This window comes from Vespa mandarinia, chromosome 24 (genome assembly GCF_050613455.1).
Source record: "Vespa mandarinia isolate Hongniang chromosome 24, ASM5061345v1, whole genome shotgun sequence".
Lineage (NCBI taxonomy): Eukaryota > Metazoa > Arthropoda > Insecta > Hymenoptera > Vespidae > Vespa > Vespa mandarinia.
In genome coordinates this window covers 737678-754075 of record NC_140833.1, presented here as the reverse complement: position 1 = coordinate 754075, position 16398 = coordinate 737678, and the positions used below count along the sequence as shown (strand labels likewise).

The window sequence follows — 16398 nt, the reverse complement described above, 5'->3', positions numbered from 1 at the left end:
AATTTCATTACGGATGCTCGAGCGGTCTCATCATAATGGGCTCCTCCGTTCGATATCCCATAGGCCATCTGGCATGATCCCATCGGATCTATATATATGGATCAAAATATCGATCGTGATCGTTCGAGCGAAAATATAACGTGGCCTAACTTCATAAACCGCTGCGAGGCCGATCGTCAAGCCGTGTAATCATGCTAAGTTCGAATTTACATGACAAATTGTCCAAGTAGGCTAAATGATTTCCTCTTCTCCTCTGAGACTTTGTAAATTGTTGTGATAACCACAATGTGTTATTTAATTTTTTTTTTTTTCTTTTTTTTCTTTTTATTTTTTTTTTACAACAAAATATTTTAAATATCTTAACCTATTAATTCGCGTTATGTCCGATCATCGATCGTTCTTTCTTTGAAGGATCGAATTCGTCGAAGGTTCTGATTATGTTGCTGAATAAGAAAGCATTGGGTTCCAATGTGTGGCATCAGTGTATAGCGAACAAAAAGTATCTACAAGCATCGATAAGGCACGTATTAATTAAAGAATAACATCCGGCGAATGAATGCAACTATAAGGTCTGATATCATATTTTTCAAACGTTATTAAAAGATATAACGATCCTCAAAGGATCGAACCTGATATTATAATTTGTATGTAATTCATTGCATCATTGTTTATTTGAAATTTATTCTTTTTATAGTAGGTCTATGTTTTAAATCGTAATTATCAGTAGTAAATTACTAATAAAAATAAGTTCAATATCCTGATATGTAATTTACAAACAAATTCATACAAGGTATGCGTATATAAATGTAGTCGGTGTGTGTTCGATGAGCCGTTAAGAAGGAAGCTTAAAAGAGAAACTGAGAGAGAGAGAGAGAGAGAAAGAAAGAGAGAGAAAAGATATTGAAGATAAGACAGGGGACGTGTCTCCTCCACCCTGATTTTCTCCTTCCATTCTTTGATGCACAGGGCCCCAAAGTTCGGGGACCAACGTGGGCCTGCACGTAATCCACGGGTACGTCATGACGAATTTGTTCATCTGCCCAATGAGCCAGAATGCACCCCCACATCCTCTCGCCGTGTTTCACCGTCTACCTCTCTCTATCTCTCTCTCTCTCTCTCTCTCTCTCTTTCTCTATCTATCTATCTATCATTTCTCTCTTTCTCTTGTTCTCTTCTGCACACTCGTCTTATATATACGCGAACAAATACAAGCACATCTTCCCAAGAAGAAGCCACGAAACGGGACCCTGTTTTCAAGATGGCTACTGTCCGCATCGGTGGTCATCGAACGCAGACTCGCACAAGGGAAGAGCCTTCGTCTCTCTATCGAAAGGATCTTCTGATCACCTTTGTCCAACGTTGCTCTTTAAACTACTTCGAAAAATGGTCCACGCGCAATCTTTCTAAAAATCGGAAAAACATCAAACGATCTTTATTCGTGTTTTATAGAGCCATCCAATCAAAATGATTTTCGTATTGTATCAGAAATTTAAACATAAATCAATATCAATTTAATGTGCTCCATGTTTGTATATTAACGTGATGAGGTATAGAGTTGTGTTTGCATTTTACGGAAATATATTTATATGACTATAATTTTTTTCTTTTTTAATACATACATGACACAAATGCAATCTGTTAAATACAAATGTTAAAAAAAGTTAAATAAAACGAGTAACAAACTATTAAATATATAAACAAAAAATATTAATACATTTATAACGTTGTTTTCGATATGATGAATTATATTTGGTTGTAGAGGTACAACGAATACGGGAAATGATAGAAGGAATTGGAGTGATTTTTTTGAGAAAAAGAAAGATAGATAAAGAGATGGAACTAACGAATGAGAAGGAGAGAAAGAAGAGGTGGAGGTAGACGAGGAGGAGAAGGAAGAGAATTAGGATGAAGGAAATATAGAGAAGAAGAGGAAGAGACATGGAGAGTGAAGGACAAAGGGAGGAGAGGGAGCAAGAAAGAGAGAGAGAGAGAGAGAGAGAGAGTACGGAGCTCTCGTGTTTCCGGCCGAGTGAACAACAATACCCGCAGACAAATGAGCATCCCGCCTCCATTGTTCGCTTCATCGGCACAGCGTAGCCTCTAGCCGGGTACCCTCCTCGCTTTTACTCGCGTCCTTTCCTCTCCCACCCCAACGGTGTGCTCCAGGGTACCCCACAGTGTGTGCCTCACGTCGCCGTCGTCGTCCTCAAACACCCGACTGGGGGGTCCTCGATCAACCTGATGCGGGCCAACACCGATTAAACATCGCTGCTTCGTCGAATCTCCGTCAACGAGACTGCTTTTCCTCTCCTCTACTTTCCGCTCTCTCTCTCTCTCTCTCTCTCTCTCTCTCTCTCTCTCTCTCTCTCTCTCTCTCTCTCTCTCTCTCTATCTTTAACCCTCCATCATTCTCTTTCTATTTATCTTTCTCTTTTCTCGGTAAACCCTTTTCTTTTTCTATCACTCTTCCTTCTTATTTAATAGACGCAATCCTAAAATCTTTGGATCATCTATCGTTTTTTTTTTTTCTTTTTTATTTTTCTATTTTGATTTTATCTCATTGAATGTTAAGTAATCAAGCAATCAGGTATGCGTATTTACAGTTTATCCATGATGAAAATAGAGTTAATATAGATGGGATAATTAATATTAAATTAGTTTTATTAAGCGTTTACGTATTACGAGATTTGATATAATTTATATATACATACTATTTAATTTCTTCACGAAGAATTTGCTTCCATATGAATTAAAATACCGTCGATTAATTTTTTCGAATATTCAAATTTTCCATTTCACGTATTGCTAATCGTTTTTCGAAAGATGCCATTTCCGCTTTTAATTCATCGTACGTTTGAGATATTGTATCGGTATAATCCGTATTCATTTCCCTGTGAAATTGGAAACGTAAATCTTTAATTATAAAATTATTTAATTAATGACACGCGCACATACACACACACACGCACACACACACACACACACACACATATATATATATATATTTTAAAACTCACTCAATATCTTTTTCCGCGAGACAGAATTTACATTTGTCTTTAAAGAGGACAGCCTTGTCTAATCCAATTTTTTGAAAAAATCGTAAGCCATGATACCAAATCCTTTTTTTATCTAAATCTTCGTCGGACGAAGATGTTGATTTTAAAATAGAAGTTTTATCACATACAAATTGTTCGGATTTTTCGAAAGGATCGTAAGGACGAGTAGGTTTGGAGGAACATAAAGATAATTTACTTCTTGCTATTTCAGATTCAATATCAAAAATTTATCAAGAAAATATTGGAAAATTGTAAGAAATTAATATTAAAGCAAACGATACGTACATTGCAATGGTTTGAATGGTTGCAAATCACATTGCAAATCTAAAAACTTCCATAATTCTTTTATTTTCTCTTGTTCTTGAACGTTAATACTTTGTTCGAATATTAATTCATTATTATTTATTTTTTCTTTAATTCTATTTTTTGATCGTAATTTTAATCGTCCCGGTGTCGACATCGTCCAAAATTCCGTTACCTATTATTATGTCTCAATTTCGATTATCGAAATGATTCCCCTTCGATAATCGAAAAATTGTAATATCGAAAGAATAAGTGTGAATTGGTCGCTAGTGACTTCGATTATTGATCGGTGTAGTTCGACGTCGGTAAAGTTGCATCCCACTTATGATTTTTTAATTAATATAATTAATATGGACACATTATGTGGTATATATAAATTTGAGAAATCAAATCTTATTTTAATAATAGAACACACTGATTTTAAATTAAAAGAATATAATTGACAATTTAACGCTTTTTCATGTGACATCAAGAATAAACAAGGAGCGCCATCAAGCTTGTTTTCAATTGCGTAGTAAAAATGAATTCGACGTGTCATCGGTGATACAACGACAATTTTTATCTTATATTTACATTGATATTTGTAATTATTATTGAATTCTTAGATTTAAAACATATTATGGATTAATAGAATTCTTTAATGAAATTCAATAAGATGTTATTGACATAACGTCAGTAGATAAAACAGTTTGGTAGCGGTAATATTTAAAAAAAAATTCGTTGTCTCGTCAGGATGAACGCAAATAACTATAAAACTAAGGTAAAAGATAGTAAAAGTATTTTATTATTGTAATACATTGATAGAAATTTAGTATGATCTTTTGAAATATATTCGGGATAAAGAAGTGAAAAATATTGACACGACTAAAGTATGATGTCATTGCCCCGACAGGTTATGAAGAGTGCGCGCCGTGGACATCAAGATGGCCGCTACGTACATCTGATGATAGTTATACGTATTCGTAAAAATCGTGACGGCGTTTCGTGATAGAGGTGCCGCGCTTTTTCGAGGCTTCGAGATGGTTAGAGTGTATAGTTAGTTGGATCTTTATCGATGAGGATTTGTTCGTTTACCCTCAATGGTATTTTCTGCATCCGCGGCCGGCTACGGCTCGCATTGAACCATGTTCGGTAAAAAACTTCATGTAGACGTCAAAAAGTCAACACTCAAAGTTCAGGATGTTAAAAAGGACAGTGCGACCCGATTTAAACATCTTAAAATTGTCCTAGGTGAGCTTTCAATATCTTCGAACGTCGAACTTTGCTTATGTCACTGTTTAGGTCATACCTTAAAATTTACTTGTCTCTTTAGTAAATGTGAGAGAGAAAGAGAGAGAGAGAGAAAGAGAGAGAGAGAGAGAGTGAGAGAGATGAATGAATAGAATAAGACAGTCAGACAAATATGTAGTTAGATAGTAGTAAGTAGATACATAAGTAGGTAGGTAGATAGAGATAGATAGATAGATAGATAAATAGAGAGAGAGAGAGAGAGAGAGAGAGAGAGAGAGAGAGAGAGAGAGAGAGAGAGAGAAAGAAAGAAAAGGAGTGGGCGAATATTCTCAGTATTTAAGTTTTACTCTATAACAAATGAATATTTATTAAAGTTATCGAAGTTACTGTATTATATCAGTTATACTATTATTACATCATTTACTTTTTTCGATCAATAAGATTTGCTCGACGAATAAAATGTTACTATTCAAGGATTTATTATATTTATATGATGTTGTAATATATATATATATATATATATATATATTATATTATAATATATATATAATCTATATATAATATATATATTATATATTATAATATATATAATCTATATATAATATATAATATATATATATATATATATATATATATATATATATATATATATAATCAGATTCATATAATCTTGATTGATTTTGGTGTTTATTCAAAATAAAAAAATATAATACATAGTTATGATATATTGTAATTATACTACGTTGCAAGTAGTTGGTATCTAATCACAAAACCACATGACCACATCGACCAACTCATAGTGGCCTCTACTTCCAGCTAAAATTACACTTTCATTATATACAGATAATATTGTATACTCATCTGTATTGGAATTCCAGAACTGGTTAAAATATTTTTAGACCACTTTGTAACATATATCATTGCTATAAATACAATCTTTGTTAAAGATTCAGAATATAATAAGATTAACATTAAGTTATATGGTTTTTTTTTTAGAAAATGTTGATACGGACGAAGCAAAAGGCTTTTTTGAAGGAAATTTTAGTCATGTTTATTTTATATTATATGACTGCTTTGTGTCGGCTGAGGCCAATCTACGACAGCGTGGTAAGATTGCATTAAATTATTACATTACATGGCAATACATTAAAAGTCTTATTTAATTGTACTTGTTTGTTACAAATAATTTTCATATATTAATTGTGTTAAATGTAATTCTTTTCTCTTATGCTGACAGAACTTTCCTTTCATATCGGTAAGTTAAATATTAGAAATGATATTATTTTTTATCATTATATCGATAAATATTATATTATATTATATTATATATATATATATATAGTTTTTGGATTAAATAGTAACAAATTATATGAATTCTGGATGACAAATGTTAAACTTATGTTAAACTTTATTTTTAGTACACAAGGCACATAGAGAAGAATTAGAGCAAGTATTACATCTATTAGAAAAAGTTTTAACTCTTCTTCCTGAACTCTTAAATAGACGATGGCAATGTCATAGTCTTGCAAGAATTCTACAAAAGTTATTACATCCTGGAAATAGTTGGAAACTTCGTAGGCAGGCCATAAGGTGAAGACTTTATAATTTAGATAAGATTATGTACAAATATAAGATAATGTTGTAAAACAGATATATATATATATATATATATATATATATATATATATATGTATGTTTATATGTTTATATGTTTTAGGTATTTTATTTTATGGTATCAAGCACTGGGTGAAAATGCTCCTGAACATATCCATCAAATGTTTGCCTGTTTGGTCCCAGGCTTTCCACCACCACAATCTTTGCACTATAAGTGTGAACGTAAAATTGATAACAAAAAAGATAAATCAACGAGAACAAGCACATCTGATGAGAAAGAGAAAAGAGACTTTTATGATGCACAAGTGATACAGAGTATTTTTCATGATAATGGTTCAAATCAGGGTCCGATAAGTCAGGTAGATGGTGGACCTATTTTACCTCCACAAGGAGGAGAAAAGCCATTAGACAATGAGACTGTTAGATTTTTAGAAGCATTATTGGAGTTCATGGTGACACAAGTAGTCAAAATAGAATGGAGAGATAAAACAACGAGGCAGCACAAGACATTTCAATTTTTATTAGAACGTTTTAAAGCAACTTACCTCCGTTATATATGTCCAGAATTTGATGACAATTTTTCTTTATATAAGCCTAATTTAGAATTGCCTACAATGAGAAAGCCAACTAATCAAAGTCAGAATAATTATGTTCTTTGTAAAGTTGCACTAATCAAATGGATCGCAAACTTTACTCATGTTGCAAGAAAAGATAGTCTTTTTACACATCTCCCACAAAGCACAACACCCAATGAAGAAAATCCAGAGTCAGAGCTACGTCGCGTTTCAGTTACACAACATTCGAGTGATTCGAATTTACTTTCACCTGAATCTACACTATCTCAACACGATAATCAAAATCAAGAAGATAACACTATATCAGCTGTTACTTTAGTCAGAGAAGTTCTCTATGGAAATAGAGATAATGTTAATTTTGTTCATGAACTTTATAGACAAGCATTTCTCTTAGATTTCAGTCATGCAGGAGCAATAAGAAAAGCTATAGCTGTATATAAGGATTGGATACAAATGAATGAATTACCACCATTTATGTTAGAACCTTTGGATGGACATAAAGAACGAGACTATGATGATAGTCTGAAAAAAGATTCTAATGAGACAGATAAGAGTCCATCCGAAAATTTTCGTCAAACTAGATTGAGAAATGATTCATATTTAGGTGCTATACATAGGGAAAATTTGTTTATAAGAGCAGGATTACAAAATGTACTCCAAGTATTTATTACACAAGCATCACATGTATTTTTCCTTGAATATTCAGGTTTAAATTCAACTGCAGCTTTAATAGAAGAACAAACTGATAGTTGTAAAAGAGTTTTGAATGTTTATCGATATGTTGTCATGCATTCAAGATTGGAGCCTGCAACGTGGGAGCAATTGCTCAGAGTACTTCTTCAAATTACGTCGCTAGTACTGAGTGAAAATTCATCTCGTCGCAAACACCATGAAACAATTGGTGGCAAATTAGCACCTGCTATATTTCAAACTTTGATTGTTACTTGGATAAAAGCCAATTTAAATGTAGTGATATCTACTCAACTTTGGGATCAGTTTTTAGAAGTACTATCTTCTTTGACGCAATGGGAAGAATTAATTCGAGAATGGGCAAAAACATTGGATACTTTAACACGAGTACTTGCAAGGCATGTATATAATTTAGATTTAAATGATCTACCATTAGATAGATTAAGTGAACAAAAAACAAAAAGACGTCGTGGAGTTGGAAGTCGTGCTGCGTCGATAGGAAGTGTTCAGCCACCATGTAAAGGAAGTATTGATCAAGAGAATAATGCTACATCAAAAGAAAATGTAACAGGTACAATTTCATTTGCATAATCTTTTTATTATATCGATGAGTTTTTTTACGAACAATAATTATTAATCATATTATATTGATTGTAATAGACCATCCATTAAGAGATTTAAGAAAAGGACGAATGTTACCACGCAGTGCAAGCGATAACACTATTTATAATGGAAAAGCTCGTACGAAGTTTCATAGAAGTCGAACTCATACTGTACATACTGGTGTTCCTGGTGAGTTAAAAAATTAATAATACAAATAATTATGTTGAGTGATTTTTGTTTATAAAGTTCAAATTTCATGTTCTTCTGTTAGTAGTGCCATCTATGTTACTGATACTGTGTGCAATTTATTTATAACTTTATATTTTTGTTGCTTTACTACTCACACTAAGTTAAAAATAACTATTTTTTGTGTCAGACATCATGCTACTTTATTTCTGTTATTAGTAGACATCTTTCATAATAATGATTCACATTTATATATTCCTTTTTAATTTCAATTTATTCATCATATACGAACTGTTCCTGAATTGGAGTAGCAGAAATACAATCTATTCAAATATCAATAACCTTCATAGTGTCTGTGGCTTTTGTATTAAGTGTAAATAATTTCCTCGCGTGCAGTACTTCCCCTATCTATAGAGCAAGATATGGCACGATTACTATCAAGTGGTCCTACATCATCAATAACTGGAAAAATGCTACCAAACAGACGTGCTAAATCATTGGATAGCATTGTCATAGTTGATAGTGAACCACCATCTCCACGTTGTCCCTCTCCAACACCAAGCAGTGGCGTTGACAGCAATAAAGATAGTCCAATACAAATAGAGAACATTGATGGCAGCAGTATTGGTACGTATTTTCCTTCTCATTATATGTTGTCTACATTCGACATACATTTTTGTTTACTAGAGTACAACGAGGTTTTTATTAATCAAATTTTAGATATATATTTCATCAATCAAGATAGCATTACATTTTTGACATTATTACAAGATAAGAGCTAGATTGCATTACGCTGATTTAAATTTTAATCATTTGGCTTACTATGCATTAATTTGTTTATTATCCATTATAGGAATGACAAAAGTTAGAAGAGTAATAGAGGTATAATATATCTTGAAGATAATAATATTTATATGATCTTATATTTTACAGATACAAATGATATAACAGAAAGAAGATCTGTTATGGCAGGCGGTGGAGTACGAGGATGGTTACCAGATGTTGCTGTTGTATTATGGAGGCGAATGTTATCTGCTTTGGGAGATGTAAATAATATTCAAGATCCAATATTACATGGTCAAGTTATGGATTATCTTGTACAATTGACACAAACTCTTATAAAGGTACATTTTCACTTTTCTTCTTCTTCTTCTTCTTCTTTTTTTTTTTCTTTTTGTAAAGCTAACAACAACAATCATTTTATACAAATAGGTATTTTAATTTTCATAGATTCGCTTAAATCAAGGTATCTCTGGGGACAATCAAGTAACACCTCCTGCTCCAGAACTTATTCCACCTTTAACAGTTATTGCTCCATGGTGTTTTAAGGTATATTCATATATACATGTAGGCGTGTATAAATATTTCTATGAGTATGTTTTCATTAATATAAGCATTCCTTATTTTAGGCAATACAATTACCAGCTCAATATGAAGTAGGCAAATTAGCCGCTTATCGCCTTATATGCCTCTTGACTGTTCAACCTTTGGATATAAATTTACCAAAACAGCATTTGAATCTTTTTTATCGTGCTGTTCATAATGGCATTGCTAGCAACGATAGTAAAGTACTCCATGTATTAGTCAAATATACTGGGCCTCGATTATTTAGTTTAAATCTACCTGGTTCTAGTCTTCTTATTTTGGATTATATCCATGCCGCTAATGTAATACTAAGTAGTCAAGATGTCGAGGTACTTATTTATATATTTTAATAAACACGTATACATTGCAGATATAAATAATAATAATAATAATTATTATTATTATTTAAGGCACCCAGAACGGAAGCTGTCTCTATAATCGGTTCGCTATTATCATTACCTGCAACCATAGCTAAATTACCTGTGCTACAACCAAATGGATCTGATATTTTAACAATAGTATGCCCCGATGCAAAGGTATATTCAAATTAATTTTTAAAATTATATTATGATCATTTAGGATATATAATACAGTTAAATTTGTAGGAACATGTAGTGAATATTCTTCTGAGAAGTTGTAGACGCGAACCAACTGGAATAGCAAGATGTTTAGCCCTTTCTAGCATAGCAATGTTTGCGTACAGAGAATTATCTTGTAAAAATCAACATCCACGAATTCCAGAGGCTGTTACTGTTCTTCTTCTTGCGCTTAGGGTGAGTTAATAGTTTTTTATAATAATCAAATAAAAACTTTGTTTTGGTGATGAAATAGTTTTATATAGATTTTAAACTTTATCATTATTATTTATGCATGTGCTAAAAGTAATTATTCAGATCTTAATTGCTTGCAAATGGATATTCACACAATATGCTTTGACTGATAAAAAAGAAAGGAATGTATAAAGAATGTTTTCATATAAATTTAGTAATACATATATATATACATATATATATATATATATATATATATATTATTATTATTATTATTATACATGTTATTATCTTATACCTACTACAATTAATATATATATGTATATACGTAATAAATATATAATATATATATATTAATTGTAGTAGGTATAAGATAATAACATGTAAGTAGATATCTGTTCCATCAAGTTTAATTGACAGCAGATGCAAAGGATCAAGCGGTTCAAGACTGGTTTCTATTTTCCTTTAATAGATCAGGTAGTTTTCTTTTATATATATTTAAGGACGTACAATTGTGGTCTTATTGTGTGGTGTTCCAGTATTTTTCTATTGACTGGTATCTATGTTTATCAAGATTTTGTCATCCTTGCATGGTGCATTGCACAAAAACTTTATATTTTATGTGTTTATTAATTGAATATCCAATTTATTATATTTATTTTATATTTATTATTAATTTATTATATAAATAATTATTTTTAATTTATTATATAAATAATTTATAGCTTATTTAATATTATATAAATAATTTATAACTTATTTTCTATATATTACTAATATTTTATGTTAATTCTTTTTCAGAATAAAAGATCACATAATATTTTTATTATATATTTTTTCAGGCTACACATGTGACAGTTGCTCAGGTAGCATGCGATTCCCTTTTACTTTTGTGCGACAAGGCGGACACTTTATTGGAATTGTATCCTAATGTACCATGCAAAATCACACATGTATGATCTCTATATCGAATATATTACTTGTAGTATAAAAATGACTGTATAATAATACTACATTTAAAATTTTATAGGTCCTTTCAGAGACTCTTGGTCGTATGACTCTACGAGAAAGGCGTGGCCCATTAACTATATCGATGATATTTTGTTTAGGAGAATGGGCTATGAATTTGGGTCCAACTGTATTATTACGTGTATATCAAGGAAAACCACTTTTAATGACATTATTCACAGTTAGTAAAGAAAGCAATTGATATCGAAAATTGTACATTTAATACTTTGTAGATGTTATTAAGTTTTTGTATATATATATATATGTATATATAATTAGGTTTTAGATAACATAGCACAAAATAAAGGAGGAAAAGATCCACCAAAAACAAATAAATGTCATCAAGATGAAGATGATGATTTTGATCCCGATGTCACTTTGGATAACTTAACAGATGAAATATGTGCAAAGTCTCCTCATCGTGGTAATGTTCATTCGGTTCAGCTTGCAGCAAAAATGGTAAATATATATATATGTATATATTTATTTATTTATTTATTTATTTATTTATTTGAGAGCAATTTATATATATATATATATATATATATATATATATATATATATATAAACGAATTCGTTTGACAGGTAATGATGCATTTGATTAATCATCTGGGTCACTTTCCAATGGGTATTGGTGCAGCACGTCTTTCGTCTTTAGTTGTTGAATTGGATGATGTACCAGGAATCGAAGGAGATGAGCTATCTTCTGCAATCTTTCAAGCACCAAATATACAATTATTAATGCTATCCAATTCAATTATAATGTCCCTCGTTGAATTAGCCGCACTTGATGCACCCGGAGGAGGAGTTACAGCTGGCTTAACAACGGCTCCTTCTTTAGTAAGAGTATTATTACGAGATTTAGCAGGGAAAGCATCTTGGGATAGTTCCATTTTGTATAGTCAACCGTTTATTGACGATGAATTTCAAACACCATTTGCAAAATCAAGTAAGCTCTTTTGTTGTATCCATTTTATATTTGCAAACTTTTTATCATCTTTATATTTATTAGATATTATAAATTTTAGTTGATTGGGGTATAAAATCTCATAAAGAAGAATTGAATAGTGTTATAACGCAACAGAGTTGCGCCTCGAGACACACTATAAGGCATCGCGAGCCTCATATTTTGCCAACATTTGCAAATGGTGCAAGTGATATGGACAATTTAGATGATGTAAGTATACGCGATATATATATATATATATGTATGTCCAATACATTATAATTTTTCATTTTGATGTATCACGAGACAAATTATATTTGAAATGCTTTATATGTTTAGCTTCTTCAATATATAGGACATACGAGTCCTGAAGTTTTGTGTAATCCGGAAATAGCATTAAATGCACCTGCTAATCCACCGCATGGATTGTACCTTGAAAGTGAAACTATTGCAACTATTTTAAATCAACGAAATGCGGAACAAGAACATCTTAATAATTGGAGTCAACATATTAGGTTAATATATTTATTATATATAATATATTTGTTATATTAAATTAAAAAAAAATTATCATTTAGATAATATAATGTTATTATTGGTTGGAACGTAACTTTGTTATGCATGTTCCTTTAGCATGTGTGCGACACCAATTAGTCCACCATCGTGCCGTCAACCACCAGCACCGTTTCATCACTGCCGGCTTCTATTTTCTCATTTGGGCCTGTCTGGTTGGGAACAACGGAGAAAGTTACATTTGCTTACTAAAAATGAAAAACTTCTACGTGAATTACGAAATCTTGATAGTCAACGTTCTAGAGAGACACATAAGATCGCAGTGATTTATGTTAGTCAGGGACAAGAAGATAAAAATTCGATATTAAGCAATGTAGCAGCTAGTAAGGAGTATGAAAATTTTGTAGCCAGGTTAGCTTGGGAAGTTGAACTTGAATCGCATACTGGTTTTCTTGGGGGTCTTGTGCCTGGAAAAGCATCCGGTGTAACTGCACCTTATTTTGCAACATCTTTTACCGAAGTTCTCTTTCATGTAGCAACAAGAATGCCATCCGATAGTCCAGAAAGTTTATTACAAAAGGTGTGTAATTTATTAGATATTACGAGATTAACGAATATATTTATTAATCGAAGAGATAGGAATTGGTGTTGCATTATATTAAGTTTATTTTCAGACACGACATCTTGGCAATGATGAAGTTCATATTGTTTGGTCAGAACATTGGAGAGATTATCGTAGAGATATCATACCGACAGAATTTTGTGATGTTTTAATAGTTATTTATCCATTGCACAATAAGTTATATAGAATACAAATTTCTAGAAAGCCAGAAATCCCATTTTTTGGTCCATTGTTTGATGAATGTATCGTTGAAGACAAAGTTCTCCCTGGTTTAGTTAGAACCACAGCTTTGGCTGCTAGTAGAGCCAAGAGATCAACCCTTACATTATATCAACATTAGTATGTTTGCTATATTAATAATATATTATAAACATGAAAATTTATATACGATGCATTATAAAAAATAATTCTAAATATTACAGTTATGAGGAACGGGCAAGATCTATCGACACAGTAATGAGGAATCATAAAGAATCTACAACTTTTGAAGAGTTCACCGCAAATGTCTATTCTCCGGTACAACCAGCAAGTCCATTCAGTGGAACGTCTTCTGTATCTGGTTAGTTTTCATTTTATTGCGTGCAAAGATCATTTTTTTCTTTCTTTCTTTCTTTCTTTCTTTCTTTCTTTCTTTCTTTTATTATTATCATTAATAGCGTCACACAATAGTATTATGATGATTTTGAGAAAGAAAAAAAAAAGTTTCATATTGGTATTACACAGCATGAAAAGTGACAATTATTTTGATTTATTATTATTATTATTAATATCATACTATCAGGATCTACAACAAGCGTGCAATCCACAGCATCGTCAAACCTTGCAGCGGCACTTATAGATTCGCATCAGGGTCGTTCTGGTCTACGCAGTACTTCGGCAACAAGCAATGATACTCGTGCAAATAGAGGTGACTAATTCAGTCCACTAACCCCCATCCACCTTGTAACACCATCCAACAAGGTAGTATTATTAGTTAAATATTATTTCTGTGCTGTCTTCCAGTATTATATTGAACAGTTATCTGATCTCCCTTTTATCTGATTTTATTGTCTCATCTTTCTTTGTCTCTCTCTCTTTCTCTCTCCTTCTCTTTCTCTCTCTCTCTCTCTCTCTCTCTCTCTCTCTCTCTCTCTCTCTCTCTCTTTCTCTCTCTATCTCTCTATGAAAGTAATTTACAATTTTATAAATATTGTATTTAAATTTATACTTTAATAAGTTCTTTATTTTCTTTATTTTCCCTATCGTTGACTTAATCAGGTGGTGATTTCATCAGTATTAAAAAAGTTTTTTGTTCTCTCTGTTTAATTCTTTTTCTCTGGTCTGTATTAATCTTTCATATTGCACAATTATTCATTCTTTTTTTCTGGTCTGTATTAATCTTTCATATTGCACAATTATTCATTCTTTTTCTCTGGTCTGTATTAATCTTTCATATTGCACAATTATTCATTCTTCTTCTCTGGTCTGTATTAATCTTTCATATAGCACAATTATTCCTTCTTACTTTTGTAATTGAAAATATAAGAAAAATATTTATGGAAAGCTTATAGAATGTATAAATGAAGAAAATATATTTTCAATGGAATTTTCTTTTCTTTTTCTATTTCTTTTTTTTCTTTTTTTTTTTAACTTTACTCGTTCATTTATAATTCTTTCCTCATTTATCTTTCTATGAATATTTTTTTTTTTCTAATATTTTGTTTTCTTTTACTTTTTTTTTTTTTTTTTTTTTTTTTTAATTATACATTCTAGTTTCTATTCTAAATTGATGTGTGAAATAAAAAAAAAATATGAGAAATTTCATTCATTTCGTTCATATTGATTATAGCTTCTGATGGAAGCAGAGTATGGTTCAGTAATGATGCTCAGGAAAATACTGCTTTGCATGGAATTTCACCAAGACCTGTTAAAAAGATGTCTTTCAAAAGTGGGCCAAAGCAGAGAACAAATACACAGCCTACACCGCCGGATAGTCCAAGATACAAATAATTCGACATTAATTTTTTAAGAAGAATGTTAGCACAATGGGGGTGGTTTAGGTATGTCTTTTAAGTTCTATTTTATTGTGATGGAAATTTTCAAATTAATATAGATAATAGAGAGTAATATAGGATGGGTGTCTAGCATCAGCAAAAGAATGTTAAAGAAATTTTTCATATTTAGCACATCTATCGGATATAATGTAAAACATAATTACACTGAACTTGAATATTTTACTTCATTGGAATTGAACATCTGATTAGGTTTAACGTTTTCTGTTTTCCGTCCTTTAGGTTTAATTTTCACATACTGTACAGATTATATTGCTTATTTGTTGCAACAAGTAAATATTAATTTATTACGTAATAATTTCATAGAAAAAGTATATTGTATCATAGATATAACGATAAGTATATTTTCTTTAAATATTTATCAGCTTAACGTTCGAGCTGAAATAATTGTACAGTAACTTACTCAAATTGATTTCATTGACTATTTGAAATAAGCAAGTTATATAAAGTACATGCATATTGAGTGAACATGTTTTCATACAATGTAAATCTTTTATTGCATTTCAAGTAAAATTGTGAAATACTTGAAGAAATCTAATATGACAATATGTAGTTTTGGAATAATCATTTAATTTCTTAGAAAATTTCGCTACAAGCAAATAATATAATTTTATTTAAAAAAAAAAAAATAAAAAAATAAAAAAATAAAAAAAAACAAAATAAATAAATAAATAAAGTAATAGATTGTAATATTTTATTTATGAAAGTGATATTATTGTTTCACTATTAGCAAAATATTTTTAAATTTTGTTCTAAAGTGAAATTCTATAAAAAATTAATTATTATTCATTCAGTAATTTACTAGAAACAACTCGTACATTCCATGAATGTTTTCTTCGTTTTTTTTTTTTCTTTTTTTTTTCTTT

At 30.9% G+C, this 16398-nt stretch overlaps 2 protein-coding genes across 8 annotated transcripts; one reads left to right on the top strand and one right to left on the bottom strand.

Annotated features, from left to right (window-relative positions):
- Positions 1-1187: 1187 nt before the first annotated feature.
- On the bottom strand, positions 1188-3516 carry LOC146872253 (uncharacterized). Of its 2 annotated transcripts, XM_085663988.1 has the most exons (4): positions 3342-3516; positions 3018-3258; positions 2712-2891; positions 1188-1403 (listed from the first exon to the last, which is right to left on the bottom strand). In XM_085663988.1, exons 1-3 carry the CDS (start codon positions 3514-3516, stop codon positions 2765-2767), a joined length of 543 nt encoding a protein of 180 aa, XP_085520114.1. In that variant the 3' UTR covers positions 1188-1403; positions 2712-2764. The 2 variants fall into 2 exon arrangements, 1 of the variants encoding a protein (XP_085520114.1); XR_014983559.1 differs by lacking the exons at positions 2712-2891; positions 3018-3258; positions 3342-3516 and adding an exon at positions 2044-2164.
- A 736-nt stretch (positions 3517-4252) lies between these two features.
- LOC118442721 (putative Rho GTPase-activating protein CG5521) lies at positions 4253-16132 on the top strand. 6 transcript variants are annotated; one of them, XM_035868672.2, is made up of 24 exons: positions 4253-4589; positions 5586-5696; positions 5827-5844; positions 6008-6179; positions 6307-8039; positions 8129-8260; positions 8672-8884; positions 9191-9381; positions 9488-9586; positions 9667-9951; positions 10033-10158; positions 10228-10395; positions 10813-10869; positions 11235-11345; positions 11423-11581; positions 11680-11859; positions 11986-12349; positions 12429-12577; positions 12686-12861; positions 12980-13439; positions 13534-13820; positions 13904-14040; positions 14263-14388; positions 15310-16132. In XM_035868672.2, exons 1-24 carry the CDS (start codon positions 4484-4486, stop codon positions 15468-15470), a joined length of 5721 nt encoding a protein of 1906 aa, XP_035724565.1. In that variant the 5' UTR covers positions 4253-4483; the 3' UTR covers positions 15471-16132. The 6 variants fall into 6 exon arrangements, with proteins under 6 accessions (XP_035724565.1, XP_035724562.1, XP_035724568.1 ...); XM_035868669.2 differs by having other exon boundaries at positions 8654-8884; XM_035868675.2 differs by having other exon boundaries at positions 8654-8884; positions 14263-14441; positions 15310-15450.
- The last annotated feature ends 266 nt before the right edge of the window (positions 16133-16398 follow it).

What these genes read in the sequence shown, in the direction of transcription:
- LOC146872253 (XM_085663988.1), bottom strand. Translation starts at nt 3,516, where the DNA reads ATGTCGACACCGGGACGATTAAAATTACGATCAAAAAATAGAATTAAA. An exon ending in ACCATTCAAACCATTGCAAT is followed by an intron (nt 3,259 to 3,341) that starts GTACGTATCGTT and finishes AATCTGAAATAG; the next exon opens with CAAGAAGTAAATTATCTTTA. An exon ending in CTCGCGGAAAAAGATATTGA is followed by an intron (nt 2,892 to 3,017) that starts GTGAGTTTTAAA and finishes CCAATTTCACAG; the next exon opens with GGAAATGAATACGGATTATA.
- LOC118442721 (XM_035868669.2), top strand. Translation starts at nt 4,484, where the DNA reads ATGTTCGGTAAAAAACTTCATGTAGACGTCAAAAAGTCAACACTCAAA. An exon ending in TAGTATGCCCCGATGCAAAG is followed by an intron (nt 10,159 to 10,227) that starts GTATATTCAAAT and finishes TTAAATTTGTAG; the next exon opens with GAACATGTAGTGAATATTCT. An exon ending in AATTGGAGTCAACATATTAG is followed by an intron (nt 12,862 to 12,979) that starts GTTAATATATTT and finishes ATGTTCCTTTAG; the next exon opens with CATGTGTGCGACACCAATTA.